Genomic DNA, 19,095 nt, shown 5'->3' with positions numbered 1-19,095 from the left:
GACCCCAAATGAGCTCTGGGTGACCCCAAATGATCTCTGGGTGACCCCAAGGTGCTCTGGGTGACCCCAAATGAGCTCTGGCCACTCCCCGGAGCGGTCACTCACCGCTGCAGGATGAGGGGGGGGTTTGGGTGTTCCCAGGGGAGCTCTGGGTGACCCCAGATGATATCTGGGTGACCCCAAATGATATCTGGGTGACCCAAATGATCTCTGGATGACCCCAAGGGGCTCTGGGTGACCCCAAATGATCTCTGGGTGACCCCAAATGAGCTCTGGTGACCCCAAATGATCTCTGGGTGACCCCAAATGAGCTCTGGATGACCCCAAATGATCTCTGGGTGACCCCAAGGTGCTCTGGGTGACCCCAAATGATCTCTGGGTGACCCCAAATGAGCTCTGGCTGACCCCAAATGACCTCTGGCCCCTCCCCAGAGTGGTCACTCACCGCTGCAGGATGAGGGGGGGGGTTTGGGTGTTCCCGGGGGAGCTCTGGGTGACCCCAAATGATCTCTGGGTGACCCCAAATGAGCTCTGGGTGACCCCAAATGATCTCTGGGTGACCCCAAGGTGCTCTGGATGACCCCAAATGAGCTCTGGGTGACCCCAAGGTGCTCTGGGTGACCCCAAGGGGCTCTGGGTGACCCCAAGGTGCTCTGGGTGACCCCAAATGACCTCTGGCCACTCCCGTCGCCGTCACTCACCGCTGCAGGATGAGGGGGGGGTTTGGCTGCCGTGCCCCCGGGTAGTGGACGTGGATGGTGTGGCCGGCGTTGGCCGTCAGCTGCCTCAGCGTCCGCTGGCTCCGGCCGAGCCCCTGGGCCAGGCGGGTCCCCCCGGGCCGGCCCCCAGCCCCAGCCCCCCGTGCTCCGCGTGCCGCACCAGCAGCGGGTGGCTGGCGGGGATGTTCCCGGGGGACGGGGGGATGTCGGCTGGATGGGGAAACGGGGGGGTCAGGGGGGAAAACACCCCAGGAAACATGGGGAGGGGGAGAAAATCAACCCCAAAAACCCTAAAAACCAACCCCGGAAAACATGGGGAGGGAGAGAAAATCAACCCCAGAAACCCTAAAAACCAACCCTAAAAACCAACCCCAAAAACCAACCCCAAAAACCCTGAAAATCAACCCAAAAACACTAAATATCAACCCAAAAACCCTAAAAACCAACCCTAAAAACCCTAAATATCAACCCAAAAACCCTAAATATCAACCCCAAAAACCCTAAAACCAACCCCAAAAACCGCAGGAGGGGGAGAAAATCAACCCCCAAAACCCTAAAAATCAACCCTAAAAACCAACCCCAAAAACCAACCCAAAAACCCTAAATATCAACCCCAAAAACCCTAAAAATCAACCCCAAAAACCCTAAAAATCAACCCTAAAAACCAGCCCCAAAAACCCTAAAAATCAGCCCAAAACCCCTAAAAACCAACCCCAAAAACCGCGGGGAGGGGAGAAATCCAACCCAAAAATCAATCCCAAAACCAACCCCAAAAACCCCAAAAACCAACCCAAAAACCCCTAAAAACCACCCTAAAATCCAACCCCAAAATCCCCGGGGAGGGGAGGAACTGGGAATCCGGGAGTGCCCCCAATTCCTGACACCCCAAAATCCAGGAGGAGCCAGAACTGGGGGGAGGCTGTGACCCCTTCCTGACCCCATTTCCCCCTCCCCCAGTGCTCCCAGTGCTCCCAGTGCTCCCAGTGCCGTACTGGGGCTGGAGAACATGTTGTCGAACTCGATGATGAGGTCGTCGTCGCGGTCGAAGCGCTCGAAGCGCACGAGGGGCGACGCGTTCATGTCGGGGTAATCCTCGTCCAGCTCCATCTCGGAGCCATCGTCGTCATCCTCCTCCTCCTCGCCTTCCTCGCCCTCCTCATCGTCCTGCCGGGGGTCAGCGGGCCCCAAAACGGGGGGTTTGGGCTCAAAACGGCATCTCCTGACCCCAGAACTGGGGTATTTCACCCCAAAACTGGGGTATTTCACCCCAAAAAACAGCCTGACCCCAAAACTGGGGCATTTCACCCCAAAATGGCATCTCCTGACCCCAGAACTGGGGTATTTCACCCCAAAAAACAGCCTGACCCCAAAAACAGGGGCATTTCACCCCAAAAAACAGCCTGACCCCAGAACTGGGGTATTTCACCCCAAAAAAACACCCTGACCCCAAAACAGGGGCATTTCATCCCAAAACTGGGGCATTTCACCCCAAAATTAGGGCATTTCACCCCAAACTGGGGCATTTCACCCCAAAACAGGGGCATTTCACCCCAAAAAATACCCTGACCCCAAAACAGGGGCATTTCACCCCAAAACTGGGGTATTTCACCCCAAAAAACAGCCTGACCCCAAAACAGGAGCATTTCACCCCAAAACAGCAACTCCTGACCCAGAACTGGGGCATTTCACCCCAAAAAACACCCTGACCCCAAAACAGGGGCATTTCACCCCAAAAATGGGGTATTTCACCCTAGAACTGGGCATTTCACCCCAAAACAGCATCTCCTGACCCCAAAACAGGGGCATTTCACCCCAAAACTGGGGCATTTCACCCCAAAAAAAAACCCTGACCCGAAAACAGAGGCATTTCACCCCAAAACAGCATCTCCTGACCCCAGAACTGGGGTATTTCACCCCAAAAAACAGCCTGACCCCAAAACAGGGGCATTTCACCCCAAAACAGGGTATTTCACCCCAAAAAATACCCTGACCCGAAAACAGGGGCATTTCACCCCAAAACAGCATCTCCTGACCCAAAACTGGGGCATTTCACCCAAAACAGCATCTCCTGACCCAAAACTGGGGCATTTCACCCCAAAAACAGCATCTCCTGACCCAGAACTGGGGTATTTCACCCCAAAAAACAGCCTGACCCCAAAACAGGGGCATTTCACCCCAAAACAGGGGCATTTCACCCCAAAACTGGGGCATTTCACCCCAAAAAACAGCCTGACCCCAGAACAGGGGCATTTCACCCCAAAACAGGGGCATTTCACCCCAAAACTGGGGCATTTCACCCCAAAAAACAGCCTGACCCCAAAACAGGGGCATTTCACCCCAAAACAGGGGCATTTCACCCCAAAACTGGGGCATTTCACCCCAAAACTGGGGTATTTCACCCCAAAAAACACCCTGACCCCAAAACAGGGGCATTTCACCCCAAAATGGCATCTCCTGACCCCAAAACTGGGTATTTCACCCCAAAACAGGGGTATTTCACCCCAAAGAACACCCTGACCCCAAAACAGGGGCATTTCACCCCAAAACAGGGGCATTTCACCCCAAAACAGGGGCATTTCACCCCAAAACTGGGGCATTTCACCCCAAAACTGGGTATTTCACCCCAAAAAATACCCTGACCCCAGAACAGGGGCATTTCACCCCAAAACTGGGGCATTTCACCCCAAAACTGGGGCATTTCACCCCAAAACTGGGGCATTTCACCCCAAAATGGCATCTCCTGACCCCAAAACAGGGGCATTTCACCCCAAAACTGGGGCATTTCACCCCAAAACTGGGGCATTTCACCCCAAAAAATACCCTGACCCCAAAACTGGGGCATTTCACCCCAAAACAGCAGCCCTGACCCAAAAGAGGGGCACAGCCACCGAGAGGACCCCGTGATTTAGGGGGGACCCCGAGGTTTTGGGAGGCCCAGCCCCCACCTGATCATCCTCATCCTCCTCCTCCTCCTCCTCCTCCTCGTCCTGGCTGTCGTCCTCGTCCTCGTTGCTGCCGCTGCTGTCTTCCTCCTTCGTGTGCTCCTCCTCATCCTCGGGGTCCAGGATGTTCATGGAATCTGTGGGGAGGGGGCACAGGGGGTCTGTAGGACCCTGAGACCCCCTGGGACCCCCCAAAATTCCCCCCAAATCCCCCCCAAATCCCCCCCAAATCCCCCCTAAATCCCCCCAAAATTCCCCCCAAATCCCCCAAAAATCCCAAAATTCCCCCAAAATTCCCCCCAAATCCTCCCAATACCCCCCAAATCCCCCAAAATTCCCCGAAATCCCCCCAAAATCCCCCAAAATTCCCCCCAAAATCCCCCCAAATTCCCCAAATCCCCCAAAAATCCCCAAATTCCCCAAATCCCCCCCAAATCCCCCCAAAATCCCCCCAAAATTCCCCCAAAATCCCCCCCAAATCCTCCAAAAATCCCCGAAATCCCCCGAAATCCCCCCAAAATTCCCCCAAATCCCCCAAGAATCCCCAAATTCCCCAAAATTCCCCCAAATCCTCCCAATCCCCCCGAAATCCCCCCAATCCCCCCAAATCCCCCCAAAATCCCCCCCCAAATCCCCCAAAAATCCCCCAAAATTCCCCCCAAAATCCCCCCAAATTCCCTCCAAATCCCCCCAAAATCCCCCAAAATCCCCCCAAAATTCCCCCCAAAATTCCCCGAAATCCTCCCAATCCCCCCCAAATCCCCCCCAAAATCCCCCCAAAAATCCCAAATTCCCCCAGAATTCCCCCCAAAATCCCCCAAATCCCCCCCAAATCCCCCCAAAATCCCCCCAAAATTCCCCCAAAATCCCCCCCAAATCCTCCAAAAATCCCCGAAATCCCCCAAAATCCCCCCAAAATTCCCCCCAAATCCCCCAAAAATCCCCAAATTCCCCCAAAATTCCCCCAAAAATCCCCCAAAAATCCCCAAATTCCCCCCCAAATTACCCCAAATCCTCCCAATCCCCCCAAAATCCCCCCCAAATCCCCCCAAAAATCCCCAAATTCCCCCAAAATTCCCCCCAAAAATCCCGAAATTCCCCCAAAATTCCCCCCAAAATTCCCCCCAAAAATCCCCAAATTCCCCCAAAATCCCCCCAAATCCCCCCAAACCCCCCAAACCTTCGCGGTTGGCCTGGAGCGTGGAGGCCTGGCTGAGGTTGGACGGGGCCTCGTCCATCAGGACGTCCTCCTGAGACTCATCTTCACCTGAGCGGCTCACTGCGGCCAGGGGGACACGGGGGGGTCACCCCGGGGGTCTGGGGGTCCCACTGAGGGTCTGGGGGTCACCCTGAGGGTCTGGGGGTCACCCCGGGGGTCTGGGGGTCCCACTGAGGGTCTGGGGGTCCCACTGAGGGTCTGGGGGTCACCCCAAGGGTCTGGGGGTCACCCTGAGGGTCTGGGGGTCCCACTGAGGGTCTGGGGGTCCCACCCCGAGGGTCTGGGGGTCACCCCGGGGGTCTGGGGTCACCCTGAGGGTCTGGGGGTCACCCTGAGGGTCTGGGGGTCACCCTGAGGGTCTGGGGGTCCCACTGAGGGTCTGGGGGTCACCCTGAGGGTCTGGGGGTCACCCCGGGGGTCTGGGGGTCCCACCCCGAGGGTCTGGGGGTCACCCCCAATGCTCTGGGGGTCACCCCGGGGGTCTGGGGGTCCCACTGAGGGTCTGGGGTCACCCCGGGGGTCTGGGGTCACCCCGAGGGTCTGGGGGTCACCCTGGGGGTCTGGGGGTCACCCCGGGGGTCTGGGGGTCCCACCCTGAGGGTCTGGGGGTGACCCTGAGGGTCTGGGGTCACCCCGAGGGTCTGGGGGTCACCCCGAGGGTCTGGGGGTCACACAGAGGGTCTGGGGGTCACACAGAGGGTCTGGGGGTCACCCCAATGCTCTGGGGGTCACCCCGGGGGTCTGGGGGTCACCCCGAGGGCCTGGGGTCACCCCGAGAGTCTGGGGGTCCCACCCCGGGGGTCTGGGGGTCACCCCGGGGGTCTGGGGGGTCCCACCCCGGGGGTCTGGGGTCACCCCGAGGGTCTGGGGGTCCCACTGAGGGTCTGGGGGTCACCCCGGGGGTCTGGGGGTCACCCCGGGGGTCTGGGGGTCACCCCAATCCCCCAGGGGTCCCCCCAATCCCCCGGGGGTCCCCCCATGCCCAGGGTCCCCCCAATGCCCTGGGGGTTCCCCCAATCCCCCAGGGGTCCCCCCAATGCCCCAGTGGTCCCCCCAATTCCCCGGGGGTCCCCCCAATCCCGGGGGTCACTCTGATGCTCTGGGGGTCCCCCCAATGCCCCAGGGGTCCCCCCAATGCCCCAGGGGTCCCCCCAATCCCGGGGGTGCCCCCAATCCCCGGGGGTCACTCTGATGCTCTGGGGCTCCCCCCAACCCCCGGGGGTCCCCCCAATCCCTGGGGGTCCTCCCAATCCCCGGGGGGTCACCCCAATCCCCGGGGGTCACCTCAATCCCCCGGGGTCCCCCCAATCCCGGGGGTCACCCTGATACCCGGGGGGTCACCCCAATGCTCTGGGGGTCACTCTGATGCTCTGGGGGTCCCCCCAATCCCCTGGGGGTCCCCCCCAATCCCCCGGGGTTCCCCCAACCCTGGGGGTCCCCCCAATCCCCGGGGGTCCCCCCAATCCCCGGGGGTCACTCTGATGCTCTGGGGGTCACCCCAATGCCCCGGGGGTCACTCCAATCCCCCAGGGGTCCCCCAATCCCTGGGGGTCACCCCAATCCCAGGGGTCCCCCCAATGCCCCAGGGGTCCCCCCAATCCCGGGGGGTCACTCTGATGCTCTGGGGGTCCCCCCAATCCCGGGGGTCCCCCCAATCCCGGGGGGTCACTCTGATGCTCTGGGGGTCCCCCCAATCCCCCAGGGGTTCCCCCAATCCCCAGGGGTTCCCCCAATGCCCCCCCCAATGCTCTGGGGGTCACTCTGATGCTCTGGGGGTCCCCCCAACCCCTGGGGGTCCCCCCAATCCCCGGGGGTCACCCCAATGCTCTGGGGGTCACTCTGATGCTCTGGGGGTCCCCCCAATCCCCCGGGGGTCCCCCCAATCCCCACCGATGATGGTGCTGTTGCCGTCGGCGCCGTCCCTCTCCAGCAGCTCATCGATCAGATCCTCCAGCTCATTCTCCACCTGTGGGGGGGGGACACACACGGGGGGAGGTTCTGGGGGGGCTGTGGGGGGAGGGGGGGATTTGGGGGTTTCAGGGAATTTGGGGAGGGGTCCCTGACCTGCATCTCCTGGGTGCTGAGCCCCTCGGGCTGCCCGGCCAGCACCACCGCGTCCCCCTCGGCTTCGCCGTCCATGTCCCCGTCAGCGGCCTCGGCCTGCGCCGCCTCCGCGTCCTCCTCGGGGGGCTCGGGGTCCCCGGGGTCCCCTGGGGGGCAGCGGGGTCAGGGGGGGGTGGGGGAGGGGCCCTGGGGGGCAGCGGGGTCAGGGGGGGGTGGGGGATGGGGGGGGGCCCTGGGGGAGGGGCTGGGTAAAGGGGGGAGGATGGGGGGAGATGGGGGAAACTGGGGGGCACTGGGGTGACCCCAGTGGGGTGACCCCGAGGGTCCCAGGGGTGACCCCAGGGGGCAGTGGGGTGACCCCAGGGGCTATGGGGTGACACTGGGGTGACTGTGGGGGTCCCAGGGGTGACCCCAGGGGTCCCAGGGGTGGCACTGGGGTGACCCAGGGAGCAATGGGGTGGCAGTGGGGTGACCCAGGGGTGGTGGGGTGGCACTGGGGGTCCCAGGGGTGACCCTGAGGGTCCCAGGGGTGGCCCCAGGGGCGGTGGGGTGGCAGTGGGGGTCCCAGGGGTGGCACTGGGGGCGGTGGGGTGACCCAGGGAGCAATGGGGTGGCAGTGGGGTGGCCCTGGGGGCAGTGGGGTGGCACTGGGGGTCCCAGGGGTGACCCCGAGGGTCCCAGGGGTGACCCAGGGAGCAATGGGGTGGCAGTGGGGTGGCAGTGGGGGTCCCAGGGGTGACCCCGGGGGTCCCAGGGGTGCCCCAGGGGCGGTGGGGTGGCCCTGGGGTGACACTGGGGTGACACTGGGGTGGCCCTGGGGGCAGTGGGGTGGCACTGGGGGCAGTGGGGTGACCCCAGGGGCTATGGGGTGGCAGTGGGGGCTTTGGGGTGACCCCGGGGGTTCCAGGGGTGACCCCAGGGGGCTGTGGGGTGGCAGTGGGGTGGCAGTGGGGGTCCCAGGGGTTACCTGGGGGGCAGTGGGGTGACCGTGGGGGTCCCAGGGGTGACCCCAGGGGCAGTGGGGTGGCACTGGGGTGACACTGGGGTGACCCCGGGGGTCCCAGGGGTGCCCCAGGGGCTATGGGGTGACACTGGGGGTCCCAGGGGTGACCCCGGGGGTCCCAGGGGTGCCCCAGGGGCGGTACCTCCGTCGGGGGGTGCAGCCCCGGCCTCTCGAGCCCCCCCGGCCCCCTCGGCCTTGCTCTTGCTGGAGGAGCCCTTGGCCCCGAAGATGCCGCTGGGTTGGTTCACGATGCGCGAGAGCGTCTCCAGCGGCTTCAGCGCCGCGTTCACCGTGTTGGCCATGTTGGGGCTGCGGGGGGACACAGCTGGGACCCCCAGACCCCACAGCAGGGACCCCCAAACCCTGACAGGGACCCCCAAACCCCACAGGGACCCCCGGACACAGCTGGGACCCCCAGAACCCCACAGGGACCCCCAGAACCCCACAGGGACCCCCAGAACCCACAGGAACCCCCGGACCCAACAGGGACCCCTGGACACAGCAGGGACCCCTGGACACAGCTGGGACCCCCAGACCCCACAGCAGGGACCCCCAAACCCCACAGCTGGGACCCCCGGACCCTGACAGGGACCCCCAGAACCCACAGCAGGGACCCCCGGAACCCCACAGGGACCCCCAGACCCCACAGGGACCCCCAGACCCAACAGCAGGGACCCCTGGAACCCCACAGGGACCCCCGGACACAGCAGGGACCCCCAGACCCCCACAGGGACCCCCAGACCCTGACAGGGACCCCCAGACCCCACAGGGACCCCCCAGAACCCCACAGGGACCCCCAAACACAGCAGGGACCCCCAAACCCATCAGAGACCCCCAAACACAGCAGGGACCCCAAAAATCAGAGGGACCTCAAACCCACCAGGGCTCTCCAACCCACCATGGACCTCCCACGACCCCCCAAAACCCCTGGAGACCCCCCAGGCCCCCTGGAGACCCCCGAGACCCCCCCAGATGCCCTGGAGACCCCCTGGAGACCTCCCAAAACCCCTGGAGACCCAAACAAATCTCTGCCAACCCCCCTGGAGACCCTCCCAGACCCCCTGGAGACCCCCCCAGACCCCCTGGAGCCCCCTGGAGACCCCCCCAGGCCCCCTGGAGACCCCCTGGAGACCCCCTGGAGCCCCCCCAGCCCCCCTGGAGCCCCCCTGGAGACCCCCCCAAGCCCCCTGGAGACCCCCTGGAGCCCCCCCAGACCCCCTGGAGACCCCCTGGAGACCCCCCCAGCCCCCCTGGAGACCCCCTGGAGACCCCTGGAGCCCCCTGGAAACCCCCCAGAAGCCCCCTGGAGACCCCCCCAAGCCCCCTGGAGACCCCCTGGAGACCCCCCCAGACCCCCTGGAGCCCCCTGGAGACCCCCCCAGGCCCCCTGGAGACCCCCACAAGCCCCCTGGAGACCCCCTGGAGCCCCCCCAGCCCCCCTGGAGACCCCTGGAGCCCCCCCAGCCCCCCTGGAGCCCCCCCAGCCCCCCTGGAGCCCCCCCAGCCCCCCACCTGGACAGGTCGAGGCTGTGGGGCACCCTGGCCAGGTCGTTGACCAGCCCCTTCTTGAGGAAGAGGCGGATGATGTTGTTCATCCCGTTGTGGGGGGCCTTGGCCGCGCTGCTGTAGAAGCTCGAGGTGGACGGACACGACTCCATGATGGTGCTGATGATGCACATGACGGCCTGGAGCCTGCGGGGACACCTCTGTCACTTGTGGGGACACTTGGGGGACACCTCTGTCACTGTGGGGACACCTCTGTCACTTGTGGGGACAGGGGACACCTCGTGGGGACACCTCTGTCACTGGGGGGACACCTCTGTCACTGGGGGGACAGGGGACACCTCGTGGGGACACCTCTGTCACTGGGGGGACACCTCTGTCACTTGTGGGGACACCTCTGTCACTGGGGGGACACCTCTGTCACTTGTGGGGACACCTCTGTCACTGGGGGACACTTGGGGGACACCTCTGTCACTGGGGGACACTTGGGGGACACCTCTGTCACTGGGGGGACACTTGGGGGGACACCTCTGTCACTGGGGGGACACCTCTGTCACTTGTGGGGACACCTCTGTCACTGGGGGGACACCTGTCACTGGGGGACACCTCTGCCACTTGTGGGGACAGGGGACACCTCTGTCACTGGGGGGAGCCTTGGGGGACACCTCTGTCACTGGGGGACACCTCATGGGGACACCTCTGTCACTTGTGGGGACACCTCTGTCACTTGTGGGGACAGGGGACACCTCGTGGGGACACCTCTGTCACTTGTGGGGACAGGGGACACCTCTGTCACAGGGGGGACACCTCTGTCACTGGTGGGGACACCTCTGTTACTTGTGGGGACACCTCTGTCACTTGTGGGACACCTTGGGGGGACATCTCTCACTGGGGGGGACACCTCTGTCACTTGTGGGGACACCTCTGTCACTGGGGGACACCTCTGTCACTGGGGGACACCTCGTGGGGACACCTCTGTCACTTGTGGGGACACCTCTGTCACTGTGGGACACCTCTGTCACTGGGGGGACACCTCTGTCACTTGTGGGGACACCTCTGTTACTTGTGGGGACACCTCTGTCACTGGGGGGACACCTCTGTCACTGGGGGACACCTCTGTCACTGGGGGGACACCTCTGTCACTTGTGGGGACACCTCTGTCACTGGGGGGACACCTCTGTCACTGGGGGACACCTCTGTCACTGGGGGGACACCTCTGTCACTGGGGGACACTTGGGGGGACACCTCTGTCACTGGGGGGACACCTCTGTCACTGGGGGACACCTCTGTCACTTGTGGGGACACCTCTGTCACTGGGGGACACCTCTGTCACTTGTGGGGACACCTCCGTCACTGGGGGACACCTCTGTCACTGGGGGACACCTCTGTCACTGGGGGACACCTCTGTCACTTGTGGGGACAGGGGACACCTTGTGGGGACACCTCTGTCACTGGGGGGACACTTGGGGGACACCTCTGTCACTGTGGGGACACTGGAGGGATGGGGACACTGGTCACTCTGGGAGGACACTGGTCACTCCAGGAGGACACTGGTCACTCAGGAGGACACTGGTCACTCTGGGAGGACACTGGTCACTCTGGGAGGACACTGGTCACCCTGGGAGGGCACTGGTCACTGGGAGGACACTGGTCACTCTGGGAGGACAATGGTCACTGGGAGGACACTGGTCACTCTGGGAGGACAATGGTCACTGGGAGGACACTGGTCACTCCGGGAGGACACTGGTCACTCTGGGAGGACAATGGTCACTCCAGGAGGACACTGGTCACTCCAGGAGGACACTGGTCACTCTGGGAGGACACTGGTCACTCCAGGAGGACACTGGTCACTCTGGGAGGACACTGGTCACTGGGAGGACAATGGTCACTCTGGGAGGACACTGGTCACTCTGGGAGGACACTGGTCACTCCAGGAGGACACTGGTCACTCCGGGAGGACACTGGTCACTCCAGGAGGACACTGGTCACTCCGGGAGGACACTGGTCACCCCAGGAGGACACTGGTCACTCCGGGAGGACACTGGTCACTCAGGGAGGACACTGGTCACCCCAGGAGGACACTGGTCACTCTGGGAGGACACTGGTCACTCCAGGAGGACACTGGTCACTCCAGGAGGACACTGGTCACTCCAGGAGGACACTGGTCACTCCAGGAGGACACTGGTCACTCTGGGAGGACACTGGTCACCCCAGGAGGACACTGGTCACTCCAGGAGGGCACTGGTCACTCTGGGAGGACACTGGTCACTCCAGGAGGACACTGGTCACTCCGGGAGGACACTGGTCACTCAGGGAGGACACTGGTCACTCCAGGAGGACACTGGTCACTCCGGGAGGACACTGGTCACTCCGGGAGGACACTGGTCACTCCAGGAGGGCACTGGTCACTCTGGGAGGACACTGGTCACTCCAGGAGGACACTGGTCACTCAGGGAGGACACTGGTCACCCCAGGAGGACACTGGTCACTCTGGGTGCTACAGGGGACACCGGTCACATTGTGGGGGACAGAGAACGAGGGACACCGATCACCTCGAGGCTGCCTCTGCAGTGACCCTCCAATTGTCCCCACACTGTCCCCACCCTGTCCCCACTGTCCCCACCCTGTCCCCAGCCTGTCCCCATTGCTCCCACATCATCCCCAGCCTGTCCCCAGCCTGTCCCCAGCCTGTCCCCAGGCTGTCCCCAGGCTGTCCCCACCCTGTCCCCAGCCTGTCCCCAGCCTGTCCCCACTGTCCCCAGCCTGTCCCCATTGTCCCCAGCCTGTCCCCATTGCTCCCACATCATCCCCAGGCTGTCCCCAGGCTGTCCCCACTGTCCCCAGCCTGTCCCCAGTGTCCCCACCCTGTCCCCACCCTGTCCCCACTGTCCCCAGGCTGTCCCCAGGCTGTCCCCAGGCTGTCCCCAGCCTGTCCCCATTGCTCCCACATCATCCCCAGCCTGTCCCCAGCCTGTCCCCACTGTCCCCAGCCTGTCCCCAGGCTGTCCCCATTGCTCCCACATCATCCCCAGCCTGTCCCCACTGTCCCCAGCCTGTCCCCACTGTCCCCAGCCTGTCCCCACCCTGTCCCCAGGCTGTCCCCAGGCTGTCCCCAGCCTGTCCCCACCCTGTCCCCACTGTCCCCACCCTGTCCCCACCCTGTCCCCACTGTCCCCACCCTGTCCCCAGCCTGTCCCCACTGTCCCCACCCTGTCCCCAGTGTCCCCAGTGTCCCCAGTGTCCCCACCCTGTCCCCAGTGTCCCCACCCTGTCCCCACTGTCCCCACCCTGTCCCCAGCCTGTCCCCACTGTCCCCACCCTGTCCCCAGTGTCCCCAGTGTCCCCACTGTCCCCAGCCTGTCCCCAGCCTGTCCCCATTGTCTCCAGGCTGTCCCCATTGCTCCCACATCATCCCCAGCCTGTCCCCACCCTGTCTCCACTGTCCCCAGGCTGTCCCCACCCTGTCCCCACTGTCCCCACCCTGTCCCCACCCTGTCCCCACCCTGTCCCCAGTGTCCCCACCCTGTCCCCACCCTGTCCCCAGGCTGTCCCCAGGCTGTCCCCACCCTGTCCCCTGCCTGTCCCCACCCTGTCCCCAGCCTGTCCCCAGTGTCCCCACCCTGTCCCCAGCCTGTCCCCAGCCTGTCCCCAGTGTCCCCACCCTGTCCCCAGCCTGTCCCCAGCCTGTCCCCAGCCTGTCCCCACTGTCCCCAGCCTGTCCCCACCCTATCCCCACCCTGTCCCCAGTGTCCCCAGCCTGTCCCCAGTGTCCCCAGGCTGTCCCCAGTGTCCCCAGCCTGTCCCCAGCCTGTCCCCACTGTCCCCACCCTGTCCCCATTGTCCCCACACCTGGCGTGTTTCTCGGTGCTCTCAGCCATGGCCAGGGCGCGGCCGAGCGCGGCCTTGACCTCGTTGACCAGGGCCACCTGGGCGTCGGTGCCGCTGCCGGCGGCGGCCAGGCTGGCCAGGAAGAGCCGCGCCAGCGCCGGCGTGTCCTTGTCCTCCGCGTTCTGCTGGTGTGGCAGCAGGTGGTCCAGGACAAAGGCCAGCACGCTGCAGTCCTGCGGGGACACCGGGGTCACATGGGGGTCACATGGGGGGGACACAGGGGGGGTGACACGGGGGACACACAGGGGGACACACAGGGGGACACAGGGGGGGACACACAGGGGTCACACGGGGGTCACACGGGGGTCACACGGGGGGACACAGGGGGGGACACAGGGGTCACATGGGGGGACACACAGGGGGACATGGGGGGGACACGGGGGGGTCACACGAGGGGGACACGGGGGGACACGGGGGGGACACACAGGGGGAGACAGGGGACACGGGGGGGTCACACGGGGGGACACGGGGACACAGGGGGACACACGGGGACATGGGGGGGACACAGGGGTCACACGGGGGGACACACGGGGGGTCACACGGGGCTCACACGGGGGTCACATGGGGGTCACACGGGGCTCACACGGGGGGACACGGGGGTCACACAGGGGGACAAGAGGGGGTGACACAGGGGGACACACGGGGGGACACGGGGGACACACAGGGGGACATGGGGGGGACACACAGGGGGACACACGGGGGGACACAGGGGGGACACACAGGGGGACACGGGGGGACATAGGGGGGTCACACGGGGGTGACATGGGGGTCACATGGGACACACGGGGGGACATGGGGGGGACACGGGGGGACACACAGTGGGACATGGGGGGACATGGGGGGACACACAGGGGGACACGGGGGGGTCACACAGGGGGTCACACAGGGGGACACGGGGGTCACACGGGGGGACACGGGGGGACACCGGGGTCACATGGGGGTCACACGGGGGTCACACGGGGGGACATGGGGGTCACACGGGGGTCACACGGGGGGGACACACAGGGGGTCACACAGGAGGACACGGGGGGGACACACGGGAACACGGGGGGACACGGGGGGACACACGGGGGGACATGGGGGGACACACAGGGGTCACATGGGGGGACACACAGGGGGACACAGGGGGACACAGAGGGACACCGGGGTCACATGGGGGTCACACGGGGGTCACACGGGGGGGACACACAGGGGAACACGAGGGGACACACAGGGGGTCACACGGGAGGACACGGGGGTCACACAGGGGTCACATGGGGGGACACACAGGGGGACATGGGGGGGACACGGGGGGACACACAGGGGTCACACGGGGGGACACGGGGGGACACGGGGGGGGACACGGGGGTGACACGGGGGGGACATGGGGGGACACGGGGGTCACATGGGGGGACACGGGGGGGACACGGGGGGACACAGGGGGGACACGGGGGGGACATGGGGGGACACGGGGGTCACATGGGGGGACACGGGGGGGACACGGGGGGACACAGGGGGACACACAGGGGTCACATGGGGGGACACGGGGGTGACACAGGGGGACACGGGGGGGACACACAGGGGGGCACGGGGGGGACACGGGGGGACATGGGGGGACACACAGGGGGACATGGGGTCACACAGGGGGACACACAGGGGAACACGAGGGGACACACAGGGGGGACACAGGGGGACACGGGGGGGACACGGGGGGGACACGGGGGGACACACAGGGGGACACGGGGGGGTCACACGGGGGTCACACGGGGGTCACACAAGGGGACACACAGGGGGACACAGGGGGACACGGGGGGACACACAGGGGGACACGGGGACACAGGGGGGACACGGGGACACACAGGGGGACACACAGGGGGACACGGGGGGACACACAGGGGGACATGGGGGACACGGGGGGACACACGGGGGGACACACAGGGGGACACGGGGGTGACATGGGGGGACACACAGGGGGACACACGGGGACACAAGGGGACCCTTCTGCAAGGGGTGACGAGTGACCCCCACCCCCCCACCCATGAGGTGACAGCAGACCCCAAAGCACAGGGGGTGACAGAACCTGACAGGACACGGCTGCTCTGTCCCCGTCCCCTGTGGCTGTCACCTTGTCCCTGTCCCTCGTCCTTGTCCCCCGTCCCTGTCCCTGTCCCCATCCCCTGTCCCCTGTCCCCAGTGTCACCTCCTTGATGAGCTCGGACTGTCCCTGTCCCCATCCCCTGTCCCCTGTCCCCATCCCTGCAGTGTCACCTCCTTGATGAGCTCGGACTGTCCCCTGTCCCCAGTGTCACCTCCTTGATGAGCTCGGACTGTCCCCTGTCCCCTGTCCCCTGTCCCCAGTGTCACCTCCTTGATGAGCTCGGACTGTCCCTGTCCCTGTCCCCAGTGTCACCTCCTTGATGAGCTCAGACTGTCCCCTGTCCCCAGTGTCACCTCCTTGATGAGCTCGGACTGTCCCTGTCCCCCTGTCCCTGTCCCCTGTCCCCTGTCCCCAGTGTCACCTCCTTGATGAGCTCAGACTGTCCCTGTCCCTGTCCCCAGTGTCACCTCCTTGATGAGCTCGGACTGTCCCCTGTCCCCTGTCCCCAGTGTCACCTCCTTGATGAGCTCGGACTGTCCCCTGTCCCCAGTGTCACCTCCTTGATGAGCTCAGACTGTCCCCATCCCCTGTCCCCTGTCCCCATCCCCTGTCCCTGTCCCCAGTGTCACCTCCTTGATGAGCTCGGACTGTCCCCCATCCCCTGTCCCCTGTCCCCTGTCCCTGTCCCCAGTGTCACCTCCTTGATGAGCTCGGACTGTCCCTGTCCCCAGTGTCACCTCCTTGATGAGCTCGGACTGTCCCTGTCCCCAGTGTCACCTCCTTGATGAGCTCAGACTGTCCCCATCCCCTGTCCCCTGTCCCCATCCCCTGTCCCTGTCCCCATCCCCTGTCCCTGTCCCCAGTGTCACCTCCTTGATGAGCTCGGACTGTCCCCCATCCCCTGTCCCCTGTCCCCTGTCCCTGTCCCCAGTGTCACCTCCTTGATGAGCTCGGACTGTCCCTGTCCCCATCCCCTGTCCCCTGTCCCTGTCACCTCCTTGATGAGCTCAGACTGTCCCCATCCCCTGTCCCCATCCCCTGTCCCCTGTCCCCACAGTGTCACCTCCTTGATGAGCTCGGACTGTCCCCTGTCCCCATCCCCTGTCCCCTGTCCCCAGTGTCACCTCCTTGATGAGCTCAGACTGTCCCCATCCCCTGTCCCCTGTCCCCTGTCCCCTGTCCCCACAGTGTCACCTCCTTGATGAGCTCGGACTGTCCCCTGTCCCCTGTCCCCAGTGTCACCTCCTTGATGAGCTCGGACTGTCCCCATCCCCTGTCCCCATCCCCTGTCCCCTGTCCCTGTCACCTCCTTGATGAGCTCAGACTGTCCCTGTCCCCATCCCCTGTCCCCAGTGTCACCTCCTTGATGAGCTCAGACTGTCCCTGTCCCCCAGTGTCACCTCCTTGATGAGCTCGGACTGTCCCACGCTGTAGCTGTAGTTGGCGATCAGGGCAGCGATGCCCACGTAGGAGCGGACGAGCTCGGCCAGGAGCCGCAGGATGGTCGAGGTCGGCATCAGGGGCTTGGAGCCGCGGGCCCGGCCCCGCTCGTCCCCGCGCTCCCCCTCCTTCTCCTTCCGCCCCTCGCGGCCCTCCTCGGGCTGGACGCTGCGGGGACACGGGGACAGGGTCAGGGACAGGGGTGGGGACACAGAGACAGGGCTGGGGACATGGGGACAGGGCTGGGGACACGGGGACAGGGTCAGGGACAGGGGTGGGGACACGGGGATGGCATCAGGGACAGGGCTGGGGACACGGGGACAGGGCTGGGGACATGGGGACAGGGCTGGGGACATGGGGATGGCATCAGGGACAGGGCTGGGGACACGGGACAGGGTCAGGGACAGGGCTGGGACACAGAGACAGGCTGGGGACACGGGGACAGGGCTGGGGACATGGGGACAGGGCTGGGGACACGGGGACAGGGTCAGGGACAGGTGTGGGGACACAGGACAGGGTCAGGAACAGGGGTGGGGACACGGGGATGGCATCAGGGACAGGGGTGGGGACACGGGGACAGGGCTGGGACAACGGGGTCAGAGTCAGGGACACGGGGACAGCGTCAGGGACAGAGCTGGGGACACGGGGACAGGACCAGGGGACACAGGGACGGCATCAGGGACACAGGGACAGGGTTGGGGACATGGGGACAGGGTCAGGGACAGGGCTGGGGACACGGGGACAGGGCTGGGGACATGGGGACAGGGCCAGGGCCAGGGTCAGGGACATGGGGACCGTGTCAGGGACATGGGACGGTGTCAGGGACACGGGGATGGCATCAGGGACACGGGGATGGCATCAGGGACCTTGGGGACATGGAGGGGGACATCGGGGTGGTTGGGAATACAAACAAGACATTGAGGGGTCTGGGAATATCAGGGTCACGGGGACACGGAGGGGACACGGAGAGAACACAGAGGGGACACAGGGAAGGGAGGGGACACAGGGGGGACATGGAGGGGACACAGGGGGGACACAGGGGGGACACAGGAGGGACACAGGGGGGACACAGGGGGGGACACAGGGGGGACACAGAGGGGACACAGAGGGGACACAGAGGGGACACAGGGGGGACACAGGGGGGACACAGGAGGGACACAGGGGGGACACAGGGGGGACACAGGGGGGACACGGAGGGGACACGGAGGGGGACACAGGGGGGACACAGAGGGGACACAGGAGGGACACAGGGGGGACACAGAGGGGACACAGAGGGGACACAGAGGGGACACAGAGGGGACACAGAGGGGACACAGAGGGGACAGTGCAGGGGAGGCCCCTGGGGGGTTCCCGAGGGCGGCGTCTCGGCCGCGGCTCCGTCAGCAGCGAAAACCTGAGCCTGGGGGAGGGGGGGGGGGATCAGAGCCTGGGGGGGCTCCCAGGTACCCAAACCCCCTCCCCAGCCCCCCCAGCCCCTTCCCCAGCCCCCCCAGCCCCTCCCCAGCCCCTCCCAGCCCCCCAAGCCCCTCCCCAGCCCCTCCCCAGCCCCCCGCCAAGCCCCTCCCCAGCCCCTCCCCAGCCCCCCCTGGCCCCCCCAGTCCCTCCCCAGCCCCCCCAGCCCCTCCCAGCCCCCCCAGCCCCCTCCCCAGCCCCTCCCCAGCCCCTCCCCAGCCCCCCCTGGCCCCCCTAAACCCCCTCCCCAGCCCCCTCCCCAGCCCCCCAAGCCCCCTCCCCAGCCCCCCTGGCCCCCCCAGCCCCTCCCCAGCCCCCCCTGGCCCCCTGAGCCCCCTCCCCAGCCCCCCCTGGCCCCTCCCCAGCCCCTCCCCAAGCTCCCCAGCCCCCTCCCCAGCCCCCCAGTCCCTCCCCAGCCCCCCCTGGCCCCCCCAGCCCCTCCCCAGCCCCCTCCCCAGCCCCTCACGTTGATGGCGAAGCCGGCGGGGGGGTCGAAGTCGGCGGGGGGGCGCGTCAGGCTCCGGTACTGCTGGTACATGTCGTCACCAATGTCCGACAGCAGCTGGCTCACCTCGCTGGGAGCCGCCCCCTTGGGCTCCCCCTTGTCACCTGCGGGACAGCGGCGTCACGGGGGGCACGGGACCCCCAAATCCCCTGGATGGACACCCCAAACCCCCAGAATGGACACCCCAAATCCCCCTGTGTGGACACCCCAAATCCCCAGCGTGGACACCCCAAATCCCCCTGTGTGGACACCCCAAATCCCCTGGATGGACACCCCAAATCCA

The 19,095-nt window shown here is 65.4% G+C and overlaps 1 protein-coding gene across 1 annotated transcript in view; it reads right to left on the bottom strand.

Moving 5' to 3' along the window:
• The window catches only part of LOC131574224 (E3 ubiquitin-protein ligase HUWE1-like), a gene marked incomplete at its 5' end in the record, with an annotated part of 52,559 nt that extends 33,642 nt beyond the window's left edge, over positions 1-18,917 (bottom strand). Inside the window, 13 exon segments of the mRNA XM_058828641.1 lie at positions 702-831; positions 834-929; positions 1,712-1,883; positions 3,665-3,798; positions 4,842-4,940; positions 6,771-6,846; positions 6,945-7,090; positions 8,090-8,256; positions 9,460-9,639; positions 13,300-13,511; positions 16,816-17,023; positions 18,184-18,254; positions 18,774-18,917. Coding sequence (XP_058684624.1) covers positions 702-831; positions 834-929; positions 1,712-1,883; positions 3,665-3,798; positions 4,842-4,940; positions 6,771-6,846; positions 6,945-7,090; positions 8,090-8,256; positions 9,460-9,639; positions 13,300-13,511; positions 16,816-17,023; positions 18,184-18,254; positions 18,774-18,917 — 1,835 coding nt within the window.
• Positions 18,918-19,095: the final 178 nt, after the last annotated feature.

This window comes from Poecile atricapillus, unplaced genomic scaffold (assembly GCF_030490865.1).
Source record: "Poecile atricapillus isolate bPoeAtr1 unplaced genomic scaffold, bPoeAtr1.hap1 scaffold_159, whole genome shotgun sequence".
Classification (NCBI taxonomy): Eukaryota; Metazoa; Chordata; class Aves; order Passeriformes; family Paridae; genus Poecile; species Poecile atricapillus.
This window is presented reverse-complemented; position numbering and strand designations above follow the sequence as displayed.